The sequence below is a fragment of the Vulpes vulpes genome, chromosome 10 (assembly GCF_048418805.1).
Source record: "Vulpes vulpes isolate BD-2025 chromosome 10, VulVul3, whole genome shotgun sequence".
NCBI lineage: Eukaryota > Metazoa > Chordata > Mammalia > Carnivora > Canidae > Vulpes > Vulpes vulpes.
The window spans coordinates 40,134,456-40,155,095 of record NC_132789.1 but is presented as its reverse complement, the minus strand read 5'-3'; the positions used below and the strand labels follow the sequence as shown (position 1 = coordinate 40,155,095).

Below are 20,640 nucleotides of genomic sequence, written 5' to 3'. Positions count from 1 at the left end.
AGGCTGCCTGTGTTCCACCCCTTACTTGTCTTTCATTCCACTGGCCTCCTGCTGGGGATCCCACGCTGTTTATTTGAGGCGTCGTTGGTGCTGCCCAGCCAGCCCTAAACAGATGGAGGGCCCCTGCTGCCCTCCTGGTGCCCGCCTGGGACATGCTGCTCAGCCCCCCTTACCTGGAGCACCAGGTAGTCCGGCTGGCATGGCAGAGGGAAGCAGTGAGATGGAGTAGGAGGGTTTGGAGCTGAGCCAGGTGGGAGACGACCAGGCTGTGACGCATTAAACACCTGGCCCAGGAGACACTGCCTTCCACACCCTAGTGGCACCAAGACCATTCACACCAGCTCAAGACAACCTGGCATGTGAGGGTGGGGGACACCTACTGCCAGGAAAGGGAAGAGTTGCGTGGCATCGTGGAGGGAGGCATGTCGGGGCTTCACTGAACGGAGAAGGGGAGATACTAGATTCGGGAACAAGTGGCCTCAGGTCCATTTTTCTATGCACTCCTGCCAACTTTCCTCTCTGGTTCTTAGTTCCGTTCCTGGGAAAGACCACCTGACTGGTTGGGCCGGACCTACGGGTGGGGTTGGGGGGGAAGCTTTCCTGGTCAGTCTCCAGTTCTGGATGAATCAGTCAGTGGTGGCCAGGAGAGCGTCATGGAGCCACGTTGGTGCCACGTGGGGTTGGCCCTTGGGGGGCTGTGGTGGCTGTCTGAGCCATCCCTGGGGACCCCGTGGCCTTGTACATCCTGTGCGTGGCGAGGGGCCTGGCAGGGAGGCCGCTGCTGGCACAGAAATCCAGCCCGAGCTTAGGGCTGCCTGTTTCTAGTGGGTCCATCCAGAGGGGCCAACTTTTTATAATTTTTCAGGCCGAAGGGAACGCCTTTTTCTAATTGGTCCTCCAAGAGGGGGCATTTTTGTCATATTTTGTACTATGTGCTGGCGGCTGCTGTCCCTCCAGGGACATCCTCAGAGAATCTGGAACTGAGCTGAGAGCTCAGGCCTCTCCCCTCCACCCTGCTCTGGAGAGCAGCAAGGCTGAAGGGACTTTAGCCTTCAGAGCGTGGCCCACCTTCACGTCGTAGATGGGGAAACTGAGGCTCCATGGAGCCCTCATCCCTCACCCCGAGCCCCCAGCATAGGCCTCTGGCCCAGGGAAGCAGCGGCCTGCAGTGGCAGCCCTGGTGTGGGGCCCTGGGTCACGTGCTTTTGCTCCCTTTGCCATATTTAGAATCGCTGGATCAGGGGAAACTTCTCCTCCCAGCCCCTGAGGATTCTTGGAAAGAGCCTCACTCTGAGGCCTGGCCGGCTGCCCCTCCCCTCGATCCCCCTGCAAGTAGGAGGCTGCTCTCCCCCAGAGGAGCCTGGGGCCCTCCAGGCCACACTGCACCCCCCTCCCCGTCGGGGGGGGAGCCCCTCAGGTCTAGTTTAGGTCCCTCCTTCGGTAGCAACCCTAGTTTGTGGTTTAAGAAGCCCTTTTGTGCTGGAAGGTGGCGTGTTATGGCCTCTGTCAGCCAGGAACCTTGGCTGAAGGGGGACAGACTGGCCCTGGCCGTCCCCAGGGGGAAGGTGGAACCTTGCCTTCGGGGTCTGGTCTGGGTGTGGGATCACATACTCCCAAGGCCAGTTGTAGAAAGGGAGCCAGCTGGTGGCCACGCAGGCGACAGCTGCCTGGGAGGAGGGCCACTGGGGACAAGGAAGGAGGCCCAGGAGGAAGGAAGGGGCATGGCCTGGTTCTGCATTTACTTTGGCCTGGTTGGGGGTGGGGGTATCCCTTCATCCCACATGGCTGCTTTCCTCCCTCAGGATCATCAAGCCTTAAAAATAAACCCAAAAAAGTCCCAAGCCAAAGCAAATCAGAAATGCATGTGTGGAGCACCTGTGGTGTTCTGCATCTTTTCTCCCATTCTTAGGGTAGGGGATAAAGGTCCTGTGTTCCCCAGGGACCCCTCCCCAGGGCCCGGTCAGCTGTTCAAACCTCCCCCACCTCTGTTCCCCGCCTCCTCCCGGAAGGAGCCCTGACTCCTCCGTCACTGAAGGTCACAGAGGAAGTCTGAGCCCCCAGGGAGCGCTCTGGCTTCCCGGTCCCCAAACCTCCGGTCCCACCTAGCCCCTCCCCCGGGCCGCCCCACTAGCTGGCAGGGTCCTTTCCGCCCAGCAGCCCTGCCCAGCTCTGGATCCCCGCCTCCCTGCTGCCCTGGGGACTTCATTCCATTGATCACTCCCTCCCCCATCTTCGACTTGTCCCTCTCTCCTCTGGCTTCTTCCACTCTGGCTCTTGCATCTTAAAAAAAAACAAAAAACAACCCAAGCCCAGGTCCCTGGGCTCCCCATCCCTCTTTCTCACGCCTCCACCTTCCTCATCCTACTGGCCTGGCACTGCTCCTGCCCGCTCTCTCTGCTCCTCTGCCCAAGGTGCCCAGTGACCAACTCGTCACCAAACCCAGTGGACATTTTTCAGGCCTTATCTTGTTTGACCTCTTGGCAGCATTTCACACTGTGGTTCGCTCCCCCTTGAAACCCTCTTGCTTGGCATCCCTGCCACCTCTTTCTCCTGGCTTCCCTCTTGTCTTGCTGGCAGCTCCTTTGGCATCTGGCAGGGGGAGTGTGTCTCCTGTCTCTGCCCAGGGGTCCCTCTGGGTCCTCCTCAAAATGTGCCACACGCCCTCTGAATTGTCTGGGCTCCTACCATGGTCTCTACCCGCTCCCCTGTGTGCCCCAAATCCGCATTTCCAGCTCAGGTCTCTGCTTTCATGGCCTTGAGTGTGTGCCTGTGGGCAGTGACCCCAGGGGAGCTCATTGCCCCCACCTGCTCCTCCCGTGGGGTCTCCCGGCTCTGCCCACTCATCCTTCATCCACCTGGCGCCCACACCAGAAACGGGAGAGTCCTTCTCCCTCCTTGTCCCCATTTCCAAATAATCACCAAATCTTGCTCCCAGAAGCCTCCATCCTGCACGTATCTTTGCTGCTGGCACCCTCATCTCTCATCTGAATTATTGTGGAACTTTCTGCATTTTCCCAATCACTCTCACCCCCTCCAGTCCACGTTCCCCACGACCCGTGAGTGTGGTCGTGAAACACATATCACACCACGGCATTCCTTTCTTGAAACTCTCCAATGGATCCCCATGGCCTTGAGGGTTCAGGGAATCTGGAACTGAGCTCATGACAGACCCTCCCCCTGCAGACCCTCTGCCGGAGAGTCTAGTCCCCCACCTCATGTGGCAGGTAGGGAAACTGAGGTAGTATTGCTTGGTGGTCCAGGTGGACTTGAGTTTAGGTCCTGGCCTTATGACTTTGGACAATCTAGTATACTTTTCTTTTTTCCTTTTCCTTTTTTCTTTTTTAAAAAGATTTTATTTATGACAGACACACAGAGAGAGGCAGAGACACAGGCAGAGGGAGAAGTAGGCTCTATGCAGGGAGCCCGACGTGGGACTCGATCCCAGGACCCCGGGATCAAGACCTGAGCCGAAGGCAGATGCTCAACCACTGAGCCACCCTGGTGCCCCTCTTTTTTCCTTTTTAAATAATGGCTTTGGGATCCCTGGGTGGCGCAGCGGTTTGGCGCCTGCCTTTGGCCCAGGGCGCGATCCAGGAGACCCTGGATCGAATCCCAGGTTGGGCTCCCGGTGCATGGAGCCTGCTTCTCCCTCTGCCTGTGTCTCTGCCTCTCTCTCTCTCTCTCTCTCTCTCTCTCTCTCTCTGTGTGACTATCATAAATAAGTAAAAATTAAAAAAAAAAAATAATGGCTTTATTGAATTGTAGTTCGCATACCAGAAAATCCCGCCTTACAATTCAGTGTTTTTTAGTACAGTCGCAGAGCCATGCAGCTGTCCTAGCAGGCCTTTCTGAGCTGTGTTTTCTCACTGATAAGCCTTGGGTGATTATGGTACTGCTCTCGCAGGGTGGTGGTGAGAAGTAATTAAAAATAAGCATGTAGAGGGCTTGGCACAGTGTCTGGCCAATAGGAAGTCCGCAGCTAGCAGGAGCTGTTCGGGGGTCACACAGCAAACTGGGGTGAAGTTGATGTTGGCACGAGGCCCACATCCCCAGTGGGGCTGTCCTCACTCCCCCTGCCCTGTGGCTGTTTCTGCAGCGAATTCAGGGAGGTGGTGGGGGCAGGGTGAGGCAGGGAGGGCAATAATTGCAGTTATTTAAAAAGCTATGAGCTGGCTAATAATTGAATCAGCCACAACCACTCCAATCAGCTGAGCCAGTGATTCTCCAAGTGTGGTTCCCGGAGGAGTAGCAGGAGCATCACCAGGAAGCTTTGCAGACGTGCAGATTCTGAGGTCCCACCTCACGCTTACATTCCACAAGTGGGGTCCAGAAGTCCTGGGTCTTAGCGAGTCCTCTGGGCGATCCTGACACCAGCTGTAGTTCGAGAACCACGGATCTAAGCAAACCAGCTAGGGGCCATTGTAGAGAGCCCAAGCCAGCCAGCTCCTGGGTGCCAACTACAATTGCAGAGGCAGAGAATCGAGGCCTGAGAGGGGGCCGGACACAATCCTTAGTCCTTATTTGTTGCATGAATGAAGCCATACGCTGGTTCTGGCAGACACAGCCGCACCCCGGCTTCGGGCTCCTTCTCCCTGTCTCCTCTCTGCCTAAGCTCCAGACGCGGATCTCTGGCCCAAGAGTGGGTGTCTGTGTGAGGACCCCTCGGGAGGACCAAGGTAGCCTGAGAGGTTGCACTGATTCACTGTGTGATTTGGAGCAAGTGTGTCCCTCCCTGGGCCCCATTTCTTCATCTGGAAGATAATTGCTCAGGTGCCTGGGACACAAGATGTTCTCTATCAGGGACTCCTGGTGGCTCAGCAGTTGAGCATCTGCCTTCCACTCAGGGCGTGATCCTAGGTCTTGGGATCGAGTCCCACGTCGGGCTCCCTGCATGGAGCCTGCTTCTCCCTCTGCCTGTGTCTCAGCCTCTCTCTCTCTCTCTGTGTCTCTTGTGAATAAAGTCTGTAAAAAACAAAAACAAAACAAAACAAAAAAGATGTTCTCTATCATATTTAACGTATCTGTTCCACTGTATTGAGCATCTGGAAACCCCCATCCAGCGTGTGAAAGCAGGGGAGGTGAAGATCTGGGGCTTTTTAAAAAAATATTTTATTCATTTACTCATGAGAGACAGAGAGAGAGGGGCAGAGACACAGGCAGAGGGAGAAGCAGAGGGAGAAGCAGGATCCCTGCGGGGAGCCCGATGTGGGACTCAATTCCGAGACCCCAGGATCCCACCCTGGGCTGAAAGCAGACAGTCAGCCGCTGAGCCACCTGGGCGGCCCGCTCTGGGGCTTTTTAAACAGTGTCTACCATGTGGAGCTGGTCAAAGTCAGAGACCTGCCTTCTCGTCCCTTCTCAGGAAGGATGCTGGGGAGTCCAACACGCCAGGGAGGGACGTTTTTGGAGCTTTTGGAGCCTTCTCAGTGGGTACCAACTGGGAGCTTTGGTGACATGGTGTTTTAATATTTGTTTCATGTGAATGTCTGCTATTCATGTACTCAGTTTATGAAAAATAAATAAAGCAGAGCAAGGAGAGAGAGAGAGTGGGGATAGGGCCATTGTTTTGGAGAGAGGGGGTGGTTGGGGAAGGCCTCCCCAAGGAAGTGATGTTTGATGAGTAAGGGAAAAATAAATAGGCATAGGAAGCAGCAGAGCAAGTGCAAAGCCTGGAGGTGGAAATAAGTTTGACGCTCCAGAAATGGCATGTGGTCAGGATGGTTGGCGCGTAGTGATGGAGGGGATGGGGAGAGGGGGTCAAGTCTGCGAGGTACGGTGGGGGCCAGAGCTCTCAGGGCCTTCCGGCCCACACTGAGGAGGTTAACCTTCGCTCTCCAAATGGGATGGGACGTCAGGGAGAGTTTTGAGGAGAGTGATTTCCAGCTTTGCGTTGTCAGGAAGGTCACCCTGGCTACTATGAAGAGAGTGGGTCACAGTTGGGCCAGAGTGGAGGCGGGGAGGCCAGCCAGAGGTGAGATGGTGGCGGCTTAGTCAGGGTGGTGAGCTGTGGTCTGTCCAGGGACTTATTCTGAAGGGAGAGCCAAGAGAAAATTGCTAAAGGCCAGGAAGTGGAGGGTGAGCAAAAGGAAAAATCAGAGACAACTCTTAGGTATTTGGCCTGAGCCCTTGGGTGGCAGCTGGTGCCATTAACGGAGATGGGGAGACAGGAGGGGAACAAAATTTGAGGGCAAATCGAGTTTGGTTTTGAACATGTTGGGTTTGAGAGGCCACCAGACATCTGAGAAAGAGAAGCTGAGTAGACAGCTGGACATGTGAGCCGGACTCTGGGAGAGGCCATCACATCCTGACATCTGCGAAATGGCAAAGCTCTTGTGGTAAAGGGGTGGGGGCAGGACTGAAGGCAGCTGTGTCTCTGTCTGTATATTTAAGGAAATGCAGTTTTAAATTCCTATTTGTTATTACTTCTGTTTATTTATTTTTAAAAATTGTATTTATTTATTTGAGAGAAGGTGTGTGTGAGCAGAGGGGGAGGGAGAGAATCTCAAGCAGACTCCCCGCCCAGCTCAGAAGAGACCCCATTGGGCTCGATCCCAGGACCCTGAGATCAGGACCTGAGCCAAAACCAAGAGTCAAGTGTTCAACCAATGGGGCCACTCAGGCGCCCCCACCCCTGTTTATTCTAAAAAATACAAGGAAGTGCAGAGAAGCAACAAAGCAGAACAGAAGCCAAATCCCTCTTAATTTTGCCACCCGGAGATAAGCCCTGCTGACTCTTGGTAGGAATATAAAAAATATATATGTTTTTATTTATTTTTTTTTTAATTTTTTTTTTTTTTTTTTAATGATAGTCACACACAGAGAGAGAGAGGCAGAGACACAGGCAGAGGGAGAAGCAGGCTCCATGCACCGGGAGCCCGACTTGGGATTCGATCCTGGGTCTCCAGGATCGCACCCCGGGCCAAAGGCAGGCGCCAAACCGCTGCGCCACCCAGGGATCCCAAAAAATATATATGTTTTTAAAAATTGGGATCACATTGCCTTTCAGATGTGATAATCTGCTTTTTTCATTTAACCCGTTGGTGATGTGTCCATTTTATAGACGTGTAACTGTTGACCTGGAAGGCACAGTGTGGTGAAAGATGCATTTCCAAAAGCCCCAGCAGGAAGCTCCTAGTGCGGCCCCCTTACCTGAGGATCCGGGGTCAGCCGAGCACTGGGGCCACCGAAGGATTGCTGTTTAGGGCTGGGGTGAAAGCCTATCAGATTCAGAGGCAACCCTTCCCCGGGGGGGGGGGGGGGGGTGCTGGATGAGCAGACCTCAGAGAGGGGCCCCGGGCCTGTAGGAGTCCCCATCCCAGGGGGATGTGGATGCTGCATTTTCTGTGGTTAATTCTTGAACATGAGGAGCTGGGGCTCCTCCTATCTCCCCGTGCCTTCTGTTTTGCTGACTCAGCTCTTGCCTGGAACTAGCCAAGGAGGCCTCCCCCTTGCTCATTCATTCAAAACCCTTTACGACATCCACCACCTACCCTCTCTCCAAGTAGCCTGGGAGCCCGGCCCAAGGAGGGTGTAGGTCCTTTCCGCATCTGTCCTCCCATCAGCTCCCCTGTACAGAGGTGGAGACTGGCTTACAGAAGGGAGGTGACTGTACGAGCTGGACCAGGACCTGAACCCAAGCCTCTCTGCCCCTGGGCCCCTGAAACAGAAACACAAATGAAGCCACGTAGAGAGTGACTAGGGCCATAGACACACAGGCGAGCACCGGGCAGGGGTGGGAAGGGGAAGAGGGAAGGGGGTGCGGAGGGCCTCCCCGGGGGCTCGCTGGAGCACAGGGGGAGCAGAGTCTCCGCAGGCCATGGAGGTGGGCTGTTTCCGGCAAAATGCTGCATCAGCAGCCTTCCCAGGTGGGGAGACTCTGGGAGCATCTGGGGGAGGCTGTGGGTCAGGCCACAAGGGAGGTGTTTGCAGAGAAGCCCGTTCCCTCCAGAGCCTCTCCCAGGGCACATGCATAACCAGTGCATCCCCCTCCCAAAGAGGGGCGCTTCTGGGATTCCGGCCGGGTCCCTTCCCCTGTAGCCTGTGTGCCTCAGCCTGGCCTGCGTTGCGTATTCACACACTGTCCGAGGCCGCCAGCCTCTCCCCTTGTGCCCTTTCCCCCTCTTCCCATCCCTTGGGAAGGGGGGAACCATGGCTGTAATCTTGCCTCTGTCTTGGACACACTGAGTGACCTTGGGTGAGTCCCTTTCCCTGTCTGGGCCTCAGTTTCCTCATATGTGCAGCTGGGGTGGAGGGTAGGGCTGGATGAGCTGGGTTATAAAGTTCTTTCCATTTCTAAACGTCTGTTTCTGGGCTTCCCACTGCCTCAGGGGAGCCATGGACCATGAGGCCTGACTCCCCTCCCCAGACCTCGTCCCACTCTGCATACTTCCCCCCTTCCCTGGCCTCCCTAGTCTCCTTTCCTTTCATAGTTGTCTCCTTCTTTAATTCCTTGAGAGCCCACGAAGGCAGAGGCAACTGTCCCCAGATGAAGCGACGTTCCTGCCTCGGAGTTCACAGGGAGCAGGGACCTCTCCCGGGCTGCTGACCTTCCCGGGCCCCTCGGCTGACCTCGGGGGTACTGCTCTTAAAACAGTCTTAAAACCGAGCCAAGGCCTGAGGGCCCCCCTTGTGAGTGGCTGAGCCAGCAGGTGCTTCATGACTGTTCCCACTGGCAGCCCAGACAGCCCCGCCACCCACCGCTGGGTGACCACCCTGGGAGCCGCAGGCCGCAGCCGGAGCCCCTGAGGGGGCAGTGGGCATGTGGGGGGCTCTGCCCCGGGGGTCCAGCACAGAACCGCAGCTCCAGGGAACCCTGATTCGGATTCTGCTTTCCAGACAGTTCTTCCCAAATAACGCTTCCCTCCACCCGCACCTGGGCAGCCCCCTGGCCATCCTGTCCAGGCCGCGGTCTGACCCTCTCCACACTGCTGTTGCAGATTTCTGCTGGTCTTCAGCTGCCTGGTGCTGTCCGTCCTGTCCACGATCCAGGAGCACCAGGAACTTGCCAACGAATGTCTCCTCATCTTGGTGAGTGCCCGAGGCCGGGCCTGAGCCAGGCTGTGGGTTCAGGGTGGAGGCGGACAGAGGCTTCTCACCCTGCGGCTCAGAGAGGGGCTTGCTCCCTGGGTGCATGGCTGCCCCTCTCTGGACTTCATGTCCTGCTTTAGAACGGATGTTGAGGGACCTCTTGCCGCTGATCCAGGGCTGATGTTGGGCCCAGAGAAGAGGTGGATAAGCCTCACTCCTTTTCGGGGCCCAAAGGGTCAACTCAACCCCTGGTTTGGTGGTGGTTTTCTTTTTTTTTTTCCTCTCCAAATAGAAGCACCTGGGAAGTGGACAGCCGACAGACAGCCACCCCTTATGTCACCCAGGGTTGGTGGGTTGGCAGGGCTACTGAGTTTGGGATAGCTGGGAGGGGGAGGGCTGGGTGAAGGGCAGAAATCCCCAGACAGCTTGTGGACAGGGAGTGGAAGGCAGTCTGTGGGAGGGGCCATGTGCCTTCTGGAATCCTCCTCAGGTCCAGCCAGGTGTAGGAACATCCAGGAGAGGTGGCCCAAGGAAATCGTGGTCCTCCTAACCCAAGGACTGGGGGCTGGGCCAGTGCTGTGAGCCCCGGGCCCTTACTCCTGGAGCGGGGAGCCCAGAACTCAGGCCCCTGGTCCCACAGGAATTCGTGATGATCGTGGTGTTTGGCCTGGAGTACATCATCCGCGTCTGGTCGGCGGGATGCTGCTGCCGCTACCGAGGATGGCAGGGCCGCTTCCGCTTTGCCAGAAAGCCCTTCTGTGTCATCGGTGATAAGACCTGGGCACCCGCGCCTGCCCCCTGCCCCCGAGCCCCAGGGTTGACACCCTGCCCCAGACGCCAGCTCCAGCTAGAGATTCCACCCCCCATCCCCTTGCCACTACCCACCCCCCCAGCCCGTGGCCCCAAGACTCCCCCACACACACCTTGGGTCCCGGCCGGCTGTGACCTCGCCTTCTGTGACCCTGCAGACTTCATTGTGTTCGTGGCCTCGGTGGCCGTCATCGCCGCGGGTACGCAGGGCAACATCTTCGCCACGTCTGCGCTGCGCAGCATGCGCTTCCTGCAGATCCTGCGCATGGTGCGCATGGACCGGCGCGGGGGCACCTGGAAGCTGCTGGGCTCGGTGGTCTATGCGCACAGCAAGGTGCGCCTGCGGGCTGAGGGGGCCGAGGGGGAGGCCGGGGACCCTGTGGCAGCCAGGTCACAGGGGACGGTCTCTGGGGGCCCGGGCTGGGTGTTGGTCAGGAGGCGAGGCCTGTCGGGCAGGGCTTGGAAGCTTCTGGTTTTGGTGGCTCTGCGCACAGCAAAGTGGGGAGCTGGGGCGGAGTCTGTGGGGGGTGGGGCAGGATTGGATGTTGGGGGGTGTGGGGTGCTGGGGGGCAGTGGGTCTGGGGACTGAGATCAAGGCCAGGGTGGGGGCTGGGGGGCGGGAAGGTGGGAAGGCGAGGGAGGGTCCCCTTGCAGGGAGGAGCAGGGAAAGGAAGGCAGGGAGAGCCATCTCTGAGCAACTCGGAGCCGTGGGGGACTTTTGTCCCCCCCAAAGCACCTCTCAAAGGTCGCTGTGGGGACCCCCCAGCTGCCCAGAGCTGCCGGCTGGGCGCCGTGTTACCCCCCTCCTCGTACCCCTCCCCCCCGGCCTCCTAATGCCCCCTGCTGCCCTCGCAGGAGCTGATCACCGCCTGGTACATCGGGTTCCTGGTGCTCATCTTCGCCTCCTTCCTGGTCTACCTGGCCGAGAAGGACGCCAACTCCGACTTCTCCTCCTACGCCGACTCGCTCTGGTGGGGGACGGTGCGTGAGGGTCTGCAGTGCCGCCCTTCTTCCCCAGACCCTCCCCTGCTCCACCACTGGGACTCTGACTCCGGGTTGAGGGAGCCTGCACCTGTCCTCTCAGTGGGGGCTGCCCCCGTCCAGGTTCTGTTGGCCCCCAACCTGCCCCAGTAGACCTGCCTGTGCTCCATCTAGTTCCCCACACCAAGCCCCTGCCACCTTAGCCCTGACCAGCCAGGGGATAAGGAAGGGGAGAGGTCTGCCTATGCCCCCAGCCAGCCCCTGTGGACCACTGCAGGGCACCCCTCATGGCCAGGCTCCCACCTGCCTGTGCCCCAGCAAGCTCTTGTGGGTGGCTCTGAGGGTCCAGCCAGCTCTGAGGGTAAACTCTTTGTGTCCCCAGATCACACTGACGACCATTGGCTATGGTGACAAGACACCGCACACGTGGCTGGGCAGGGTCCTGGCCGCCGGCTTTGCCTTACTAGGCATCTCCTTCTTTGCCTTGCCTGCTGTGAGTCCCCCTGCACTTAGGGTCCCCTGGCCTGGGGGAGAGGGTCCTGGGGGCAGAGCTGGGGAGCCCCTGTCCTGCATTTGCACAGGTGGGGGAGGTGACAGCGGGGGGGATGGGGCCGGGATGGAGACCTTCTGGGCCTTTTGCTGTACCCCCACCCCCACCCCCACCACCTTTCTCCCAACCACCCCTATTCCCCTAGGGCATCCTTGGCTCTGGCTTTGCCCTGAAGGTGCAGGAGCAGCACCGTCAGAAGCACTTCGAGAAGAGGAGGATGCCTGCAGCCAACCTCATCCAGGTACGAGTGGCTTAGGAAGCCCCTGAAATGAACTGGTGGGTCACCTCTCTGTACTGACCTGGGTGTCCCACTTTCGTGATTGTGTCTCCACTTTGAAGCTTTTCTGAGGTCACGTGCCAAGTCCGGGCTAGAGCTGGGATGCTAAGTGGGACTGTCAGAAACTTCCCTTGTGCCCCACGTGCCGGTTCAGGCCTCGTCAGAGCTGCCCCACTGTCCCGCTCCAGCCCCCACCCTACGTGGCCTGCAGTGGAGTGGGGCCCCGGGCCTCTTGTCCTCTTGTCCCCACAGCCACCCGAAGGCTGTGCAGTCGTCAGTGGGCCTGCGCTGCTCCCAGCACCGGTTCGTTGCACCAGCACTCACACGAATGAATGTTGTGACTTTAGGCTGAGACAACCGCCTTAAAAGAAAGCATAGTTCTCTGCAGAGCATTTCACAGGGTTCTGGCCTGATGTGACCTTGAAGGGGAACTCAGGGATGACGACCCTAGAAAATTAACCCTTGCATTGCAAGCTGGAGGACCAGTAGGAGTCCACTAGGGGAAGAGGTGAAGTAAAGGAACTGCATGTGCAAAGGCGCAGTGGTGGAAAGGAGCATGGTGTGTTTGGTGAACTGGAAGGCAGCTAGCGAGGCTGGAAAAGCTCCAAGAAGGGTATATAGAGGGAGGAGGGGTTGGGTAAGTGGGTGAGGCCCGGGCCTGAAGGGCCACAGGGAGGAGCTTAACATTTTCCTAAGAGTGATGAGGAGCCACGGACAGTATGAAACGGGAGGAATGAGCCACAGGATCAGATTTGCATTTTGAAAGGAGGCGAGTGGGTTGGAGACTGCCCCGGGTGTGCAGGGGGAGATGATAAGGGGCTCTGGCAACGTGTGGGCAAGGCGGGCTGGTGGACTGGCCCCCGTGGGAAGGAGGGAGCAGATTCTGTATATTTAGAAGGTGAAATTCATGGCCTCAGCAGTGGGGTGGGGAGGTGTGTGGTGGGGGACTTCCAGGTTTCTAGCTCCCCCAACTGGATGATCGACCCTCCCCACTGGAGGGGGACTGGGCTTGGGGCATGAGGCATGTGAGTTTGGAGTTTGGCCGGAGCAGGGTGGGGGGGGAGCCTGAGGCCATGAGCCCTGGGGGGCAGCATGGAGGAGGCAGCTGCACATACGGGTCTGCAGCTAAGAAGAGTGAGACGTGCTGAGCAGGCAGGGGTGGAGAGTAATGGGGTCAGGGCCAGGATGAGCTGGCCCAGGATGGAGAGCAGGGGTGGAGAAGATGGTCCCCGACGAGCTTCGAGGAACCTCAGCATTTGGTGACTGGGGGGAGCAGGGCTGGGCTAGTCAGGGAGGCAGAGGAGGAGCTGCCAGAGGTGGGGGAAGAGAACCGGCAAAGCAGGAGTGCGTGGCCTCAGTTTCCCCCGCCGCCCTGAGGCATGCTGATAGGCCGGGGTGGGGGGTTGGCAGGGGCTCCGGGGCTTTGGGACTCTGTGACTTAGCCCTGGGCTTCCCTCTAGCCAGGGTGCGAGGGGGAGCAGGGCCTGCTGGAAGTAGTTCAGGGGATACAGCCCCCTCGGCCTGCCCCCGGCGCCCGCCCTTGTGCTCCCCCATCCAGGCCTGACTTGACCCCCCCTTATCTCTCCGCCCCAGGGTGGAACCCCCTCCACGTCCCTGCTATCTGCAGCCGCCAGCCCAGCCTTTCCTTCTCAGTGTCCCCTGGGGCACAATGGCTGTGGTCCCCTGGGGCCTGGCCTTCCAAGGGCCATCGTGAGGGCAGGTGGCTGGCACTGTCCAGGCCAAGAGACAGCTGGCATTGTGGGGCCCATAATTAATGCGACAGCTCTGGCAGCTGCTCCCTGGCTCAAGCCAGGGGCCGAGGCAAGCAGGACGTAAAAATACCCCTGTGCTAGGAGGGTGCCTGGCCAGTGAGCTCAGCAGTGGGCAGTGCCTTCGGGGCAAAGAGGTGCCCACAGCGGGGAGGCATCCGGGGCTCAGTTAGGCTCTGTCCATGCCTCCCTGCCCTCCCTAATCACCCCACTCCCAGCCCCTCCTTGGCTCCTCTTCTTACCCGGAGGGAGAAGGACAGTCCTTCCTCTTGTTCAGCCCTCATCCCTCCTGCTGCAGAGACAATCCTGCAAGTCCCTGCATGCTGAGGGGTGGGTAGGCCACGCTCTGCCCTCCCCTCCTCAAACCCCATGGGCAGTGCCAGGCAGCTGGGAAAACACAGGGTGGATTTATTAGGAGCAATAATAATTCACCCAGCCAGTATTGGTCCCAAGCACCTACCGCGTGCCGGGGGTACAGCGGGGACCAAGACACAGCTTAGAGTCCAGAGGGCGGGAAAGGCTCATCAAATACACAGGGAGTAGCTGCTCCCTGGCTGTGGCCACGGGAGGGAACGGGAGTGTGGACGGGGGAGCCTGGTGTCAGGTGCCTTCTGTGTGCCGGGCACCGTGCTTGGCACTTGGTAGACATTGGCCCTTTTAATCCTCGTAGCAGGCTGTGGGGTCCGCAGCCTCTGGCTCTGGGTCCCCTCCAGCAGACCCGAGGACTGGCTCCTTTGAGGGCAGAGGGCTAGCGAGGGGCGAGAGGCTTCGCTGATGCCTTGTCCCCCCTCCCCTTCCTTCCCTCGTCTGACCAGGCCGCGTGGCGCCTGTACTCCACCGACACGAGCCGGGCCTACCTGACAGCCACCTGGTACTACTATGACAGTATCCTGCCATCGTTCAGGTAGGCCCTGCTGCAGGGGGACAGGGTGGGGGTGGGAGGGGGCTGCTGGCCATGCCCCTTGAGGACCGGGGGCTGGGACTCAGAGCTGGAGGGTGGGAATGGGGCCTGGCTCTGCAAATCCCATGTAATGCAGAGCCTGGAGCATCCTCTCCTGTCCTGCTCTGCCCCGGGAAGGTGGTGGACACCAGGTACAGGGTGTGTGTGGGGGTTTGCTGCCCCTCAGGGCGGTGGCACAACCAGCTATCTCCCCCCCCCCCGCCCCCCCCCCCGTCCCAGGTGAGGGAGGGGTTAGCCCCTGCTACCTGGCATGCGGCAACCGCGCAGAGGAAGTGTGTGCTATGAGCAGGAGCGTGTGTGCCAGAGGTGGGCGCCAGGCCCACCCCAGCGCCCCTGTGTGTGAGCCTGCTCCTGCTTTTCCTGGCCCTTGTGACCAGAAGCGGGTTCACCCCCCTGGCCCGGGTCGGCAGAAGGCTGCCCCTTATTAGTGACAGTCATCCCTGGGGCCTGTGCCTGGTCCTTGGGCAGGAGTGAAGACCAGAGAGTGCGGCTCAGTCCCCAGGGCAGGTGGGCATCAAGGGAGACTGGGCGAGGCTGGGCGAGGGCTGCTGCGCTCAGCGCTTCTCCGGGGTGGGGGAGGTTAGGGGGGGTGCCTGTTCCTCATTAGTTCTCCAAGAGCAGATGATTCGTGATCCCACTCACCCCTACGCCTGGCTCCCCTTCCCTGCTCCCTCCGGGCTCCAGGGGCTTCCTAGGGGAGGCTCCAGGGGCTTCTTAGGGGAGCCTAGGAGAGAAGGGGTGGGGGAGGGGGCTCCCAGAATCACACTGGGTCCCTCCCCCGTCTCCACTTGGCAGAGGCAAGCTCCCACCTCAGAGATAGGGGTTGGTGGTTGGTCTAGAAGGAGCTCCCCCTTCCAGGGGCAGCTCTAAGGACTCAAGGCCTTAGAGAGCGGGGCAGGAGCTGGTTTGTTAGGAATGGGGTGTATGATAGGGAGAGGGGGAGGGAAGATCTGGGGTAGTCCCAGGGCCTCTGGTAGGAGGGACGGAACTTGGTTTAGAGATTCTAGGTCCACGGGCCTTCTGCTCCTGGGAGCTCCCTGTCACACCCCTGTGATGGGCAGGCAGGGGGCAGGTACCCTCCTTCGGTTATGGAAACGGGACATGGCCTGGAGAGTTAGGAAGGAGCTGGGCCCAAATCTAGTCTCCAGGAACCAGGGGCAGAGGTGGATGCTGGAGGAGTGGGGGGCTGGGCTAGCTACCCTATCAAGTCTCTCTCCTAAAATCCAGTCAGATCAGGAGGGTGAGGATTTCAGGATGAGCAGAAGTAGGCTAGATTCAAGCTCCCGCTTGCCGCCTTCCCAGGGTGCCCTCAAGTTGTGCCCAACCTGCACAACCGTACTTGGCAGCCCTGAGGATTTCCCAGGAACTGAGTGCAGAAAGGGAGGGAGGAAGGTTAGTCTCTCCCACCAGCCACCCCCCCACCCTGCCTGTTCTGACTTGGGGTGTTTGCTGAGCCCCTCTAGAGGCAGAGCCTGGAAGGATCTGAGCTCCAGAGCTTGGTGCCCACCAGGCGAGTGGGGGGTGCCAGGGCCCTGCCTGCCGCTGATGGCGCCCTCTCCTGCAGAGAGCTGGCCCTCTTGTTTGAGCACGTGCAACGGGCCCGCAATGGGGGCCTACGGCCCTTGGAGGTGCGGCGGGTGCCGGTACCCGATGGAGCGCCCTCCCGTTACCCGCCCGTTGCCACCTGCCACCGGCCGGGCAGCACCTCCTTCTGCCCTGGGGAAAGGTAGGGGCCCCCCGGGGCCGCCACCTCCTCTTGCTTCTCTTCCTCCTCTTCCATTCTTTGTCTCACCCTCTCTCAGACCTGCCTGTGGCCACCATGTGGGTGTCTGGGCCTGTTCTGGGGACTCCCAGGCCTTGTCACGGGGCCGGGGCATTTGTCGTCGGATGGCCTGACAGGTACAGACTGAAAGCCTCTCTGGAGAGGCCAGGCTGGACTCACCTGCTTGTCACCTGGGGCTCTAAGGGTCTGAGCGGGGGAGATGTCCACACCGTCCTCTCCCGGCACCTCCTCCATTCATTCCATTTGTCCTCTTTCTTTCTGTTTCCACGTCCCCTCACTCTTCCATCCCTGCACCCCCATCCCTCCCGGGCAGCTGGAGAGAGGAGGAGGCCGCTGGCCACAGGTGCTTACGGCTCAGGTAATCGTGGGCCCCATTCTGGGGCGCGAGGGCAGGGAACCCCCTCCCCCAGCATGTTCCTCTAGAAGGGGCTCACCACCTTGCCTCTCGGGAATGAGGTGCCAGCTGGAGACAGAGATCCGTGACTAAGAACCGCTGTAGGACCTACGTAAACTCAGCCAATGACTAATGCTCTTGTCTTGTGCAAACCTTGTCTACAGCTTGGCTAATCCCAGAGGGTCCTCTTGGGATTCTCCCACCATGCCTTTCTTCCTCACTGAGGGACATTTTGCTGCTCCTAACAGTCTCTTTCCCCTTGGCCTGTCTCTCCTGGAGCTTTTGCATCCTGAAAGAAGAACCAAGAAAGAACAATGCTTACCCCTACGTACATGTTCAAACTAGTGGAATTTCAGGCAATTTTGGAGAAGGGCAGCTCTCTAGCTCACAGGATGGGGGAGCGGCTGCTCCTGTAGAGGGTTCAATCCCCCCTCATTCCCCCGCCCCGCCCCCTCCCCATCTCTTTGCTCTGTTTCATCCTCACACATCATCCCTGATCAGCCAGGTGGGCGTCTGGACCTTGAGCCTCAGGTGTGATTCTGAGCCCGGGGCCCAGAGCAAGGGAGGGGAGAGGCCAGCCACTCAGCCATCAGGAGGCCCGCGTGGTGGAAGCTGGCCTCTGCCACCTGATGCTGTGTGTCCTTGAGAAAGTCATCGTGTCACTCTGGGCCTCTGGGTCCTAGGCAGCAATGTGTAGGCGGCTCAGGGGCTCTGGGGTCTCCAGGCTCAAAGGCCTGTGGGGGAGAGGGGGAGGGGTCGGTGCAGAGGATGCTGGGAGCAGCACTTCTTCCCTGTTCTCAGTGAGGGCATCTCTGACCAGGGGCCCAACAGGGAGCAGGAAGCAGGGAGACGGAGGGCCCCTCCAGATCAGGGGCTAGAGGGACGGGAGGCATGACTGGCCAGGCCTGGCTGGGAACTCTCCAGAAGAGAGTGCATGGCACCTCTCCCACCCACAACTGCTGTGGGGCTCTGGGTCCCCCTAAGCCTAGGGCCAGATGACTTCTGAGGGCTTGGCATTCACTAACCCCCAGCCTTGCGTCCGTCTGCCTGGACTGTCTGTGTGGCTGGGGCTCCTGGTGAGGGTGGTGGAGTGTCTCTTCTTCCCCGGGCACCGCAGGAGGTCGAGCTGTGACTTCTAGGACATCAGTCCCCAGGCTTGGGCCAAATGGCCATATCCTTAACTCTTGGCTATCTGGGCCCTATGGGGTGGGTGCTCCAGACAGGACCTCCCCCCCCCCCCCCCCCCCGCCGCCCGACGCACACACCCACATACATATCCACACTTCTGCTGGTTGTGGTGCTTGTGGAAGGACCCAGAACTACAAGAAGCAGGACTTCCTGGGGGATGGCATTGCCAGGGCCAGCACCTCCTCTCTTTGAGGTTTTTCCATGAGGCACTAAGACGCTGTTTCTCAAGGCATGGTCCACTGACTTCCTGCATCAGCATCTGTGGGGCACTGCGTTAAAAAATGCAGATCCCTGGACCTCTCCCCAGGGCCACAGGAGGAGACTCTCTGGAGAAGAGGCACAGAACTCTGCATATTCAACTTGCTCCCCAGGAGATCCTTATGCAAACCCTGAGAATCTCTGCATTCTGGGGATGTGGGCTGGAGGAGGATTTGGGTGGGGGTTCTTCTCTCCCACCAGCCACAGGAAGCCAGCCCCATCCTGGCAGCTCCCCACGCTCCACCCACCTGCCCCCTTCCACTAACCTCTGTTTGTGTCTTGTTCTCAACTTCCAGCCAGATGTTTAGTAATAAACGGAGTTTCTTTCGGATCCACGCCAGCTGGAGACCGAGGTACCCCCTCGCCTGCTCCTCCTGTCCCCACTCCTCCTTGCCCCACCCAGTTTGGGGACTGGAGAGGGGGACAGGATAGGCCAAGGCCAAGGTGCATGTGCCTGCAGCCTGCCGTCTGCCTTGGGGCCCTGAGGAGGCTCTTACCTTCCTGGGGATGCCTCTGCCGGGTCGGAGGGCATGGGCCTGGTGCCCACTCTGCCAGGAGGGACATCTGTAGGAGATTTGGGATGAGTTCTGGCTCTGCTGCTGACCCGCTGTGCGATCTTGGTCAAATTGCTTCCCTTCTCTGGACCTGTGGAACCAGGAACGGGCAGATTGAACTAGAGGCCCTCTGAGGGTCCTTCCCACTCTGACTTGCCAGGTGTTGGGTTTAGCTTCCTGGCTTCCCGCTACCTCCTCCCCACCCCCCGGGGACTGAGCAGATGCCTGAAGGAGCTGGGATTGGCACCTCTTTCACTAACTCTAGAGCCCAGCTCTTAGAGCCGCATCACCACTACATGCCTTAGTACCTGCCCTGTGCCTGGCCCCGTACGAGGGACGTAGCAGTGCATAAAAGACGGTGCCTGCAGAGTTGCAGAGAGCAGTTGCTGTTCTGTGTGATGAATGCAACGAAAGGAGGAAGCAGAGGGGCTACGGAGCCAGGGTCAGGCACTTCACCTAGAGGAGCCCCCAAAAGGAGTGGACGTGAGGGAGGGCCTGCCAGGCAAGGAAGCAGCGTGCACCAAGGCGAGGAGGTGAGAGAGAGCACAGCCGTGGAAAGGGAGCAGGCAACCCAGTGTGGCCAGATCTGAGAGTGCGGGCTCAGGAGTGAGGTTGGGGGCTGAGCCGGATCGTGAGGAACCCCAAGGCCCTGGCTGAGTGTCATCCAGTAGGCCCTGCCTGGCAGGCTGGGCTCACGGTGTCTTGGGTCTCCCCAGAAGGGCTTCTGGAGCCTTGTGAGTTTGGGGAGCCCATAAGTATGTGGTTGACAGAGCTTCTGGCTGCCCGTCCAAGAGGCAGTGCTTCTTCGGAACTAGTGTCCTGGATCCGAACCTGGCCGCCACGTGCTAGCTAGGGGACCGTCACCAGACGCCTCGAGTGGCTCAGTTTCTGTGGACGGTAATAGCATCTGCTTCCCCTCAAACCGTGCCTGGCTCATAGGAAGTGCTAGATAAGTGGTTGGCCTTGTTCAGTGTGGTGTGTGGAGCAGCTAAGATCTTATTTTTATTTTTATTTATTTTTATTTTTTGTAAATATTTTATTTATTTATTCACGAGAGACACAGAGGGAGAGGCAGAGACCCAGGCAGAGGGAGAAGCAGGCTCCTCGCAGGGAGCCCGATGTGGGACTCGATCCTGTGCTCCAGGATCATGCTTTGAGCTGCAGGCAAACGCTCAACCACTGGGCCACCCAGGCATCCCAGATCTTATTTTTAAGCATAGCTTGGACACCATGGCTGAAGGCAACGGGGACACAACTGAGAGTTTAAGCTGTGGAGTCTCTGGGTTGGACCTGTCCCTTTGCAAGACGCCGTCAGCAGCGTGGGCATGATGAGCAGGAAAGGCCAGGCCAGGCCAGGCCAGGGGGGCCAGCCATGAGGCTGTGCAGAGGGGCTGTAGGCAGCGTCGGAGGGGGTGGGCAGCCTCTACCCCCCAGGAGGGGGCCTTTTGGCCAGATGGAATCCCTAAAGTCATTCGTTGTGGACGTGAGCACAGGGGTTGATCCAGCAGGGCAGTCGGAGGGCAGCCTGTGTCCAGTCCCGTCCTCCCCAACGGGGTCGCCTCAGTCAGGCCTACCCCTCCATGTCCCAGGCCCCGACAGCCCCCTCAGACCAGTCTTTCAACGTCGGCACCAGGGAAGTCTTGGTTCGGACCATTCTTCACTGGTGACGGGGCTGTCACATGTGTTATTTAGCATTGTTGAGCAGCCTCCCTGGCCTCGACCCACTAGATGCCAGGAGCACCCTCCAATGTGACACCAGAAATGTCTCCAGGCGTTGCCAAGCGTCCCCGGTTGAGCAGAACTGCCCCCAGCAGAGAGCTGCTGCCCTGGACACTGTCCTGATCGCTGGTCCCCGAGAAAGAACAGTCTCTGAAGTCTCAGAAAAGGCTGAGTTCTGATCCTTGCCGCCTCTGGGGCTTTGGGCAGGTCGTTTGACCTCCTTGCCAGTCTGTAAACGAGGGATGGTACCCGCGGAACCCACCACACAAAGCGGCTGGGAGGGCCAAGGCCTCAGACAGGACCTTGCGTGTCCCGAGGAGCCTGGGGTGGGAAGGAGCGCCCCCGACGTCCACCGCGTGCCAGGTTTCT

The 20,640-nt window shown here is 59.1% G+C and overlaps 1 protein-coding gene across 3 annotated transcripts in view; it reads left to right on the top strand.

Annotated features, from left to right (window-relative positions):
• KCNQ4 (potassium voltage-gated channel subfamily Q member 4) overlaps positions 1-20,640 on the top strand; it is a 52,247-nt gene that overhangs the window by 20,211 nt on the left and 11,396 nt on the right. For 2 of the 3 annotated variants that reach the window (XM_072723695.1, XM_025983731.2), the window contains exons 2-9: positions 8,937-9,027; positions 9,668-9,794; positions 9,996-10,171; positions 10,693-10,818; positions 11,201-11,311; positions 11,514-11,609; positions 14,230-14,318; positions 15,940-16,101. In XM_072723695.1, coding sequence (XP_072579796.1) covers positions 8,937-9,027; positions 9,668-9,794; positions 9,996-10,171; positions 10,693-10,818; positions 11,201-11,311; positions 11,514-11,609; positions 14,230-14,318; positions 15,940-16,101 — 978 coding nt within the window. Of the gene's footprint in view, positions 1-8,936; positions 9,028-9,667; positions 9,795-9,995; positions 10,172-10,692; positions 10,819-11,200; positions 11,312-11,513; positions 11,610-14,229; positions 14,319-15,939; positions 16,102-16,471; positions 16,517-20,640 lie in introns of all 3 variants that reach the window. The other variant, XM_072723696.1, reaches the window with a different exon arrangement.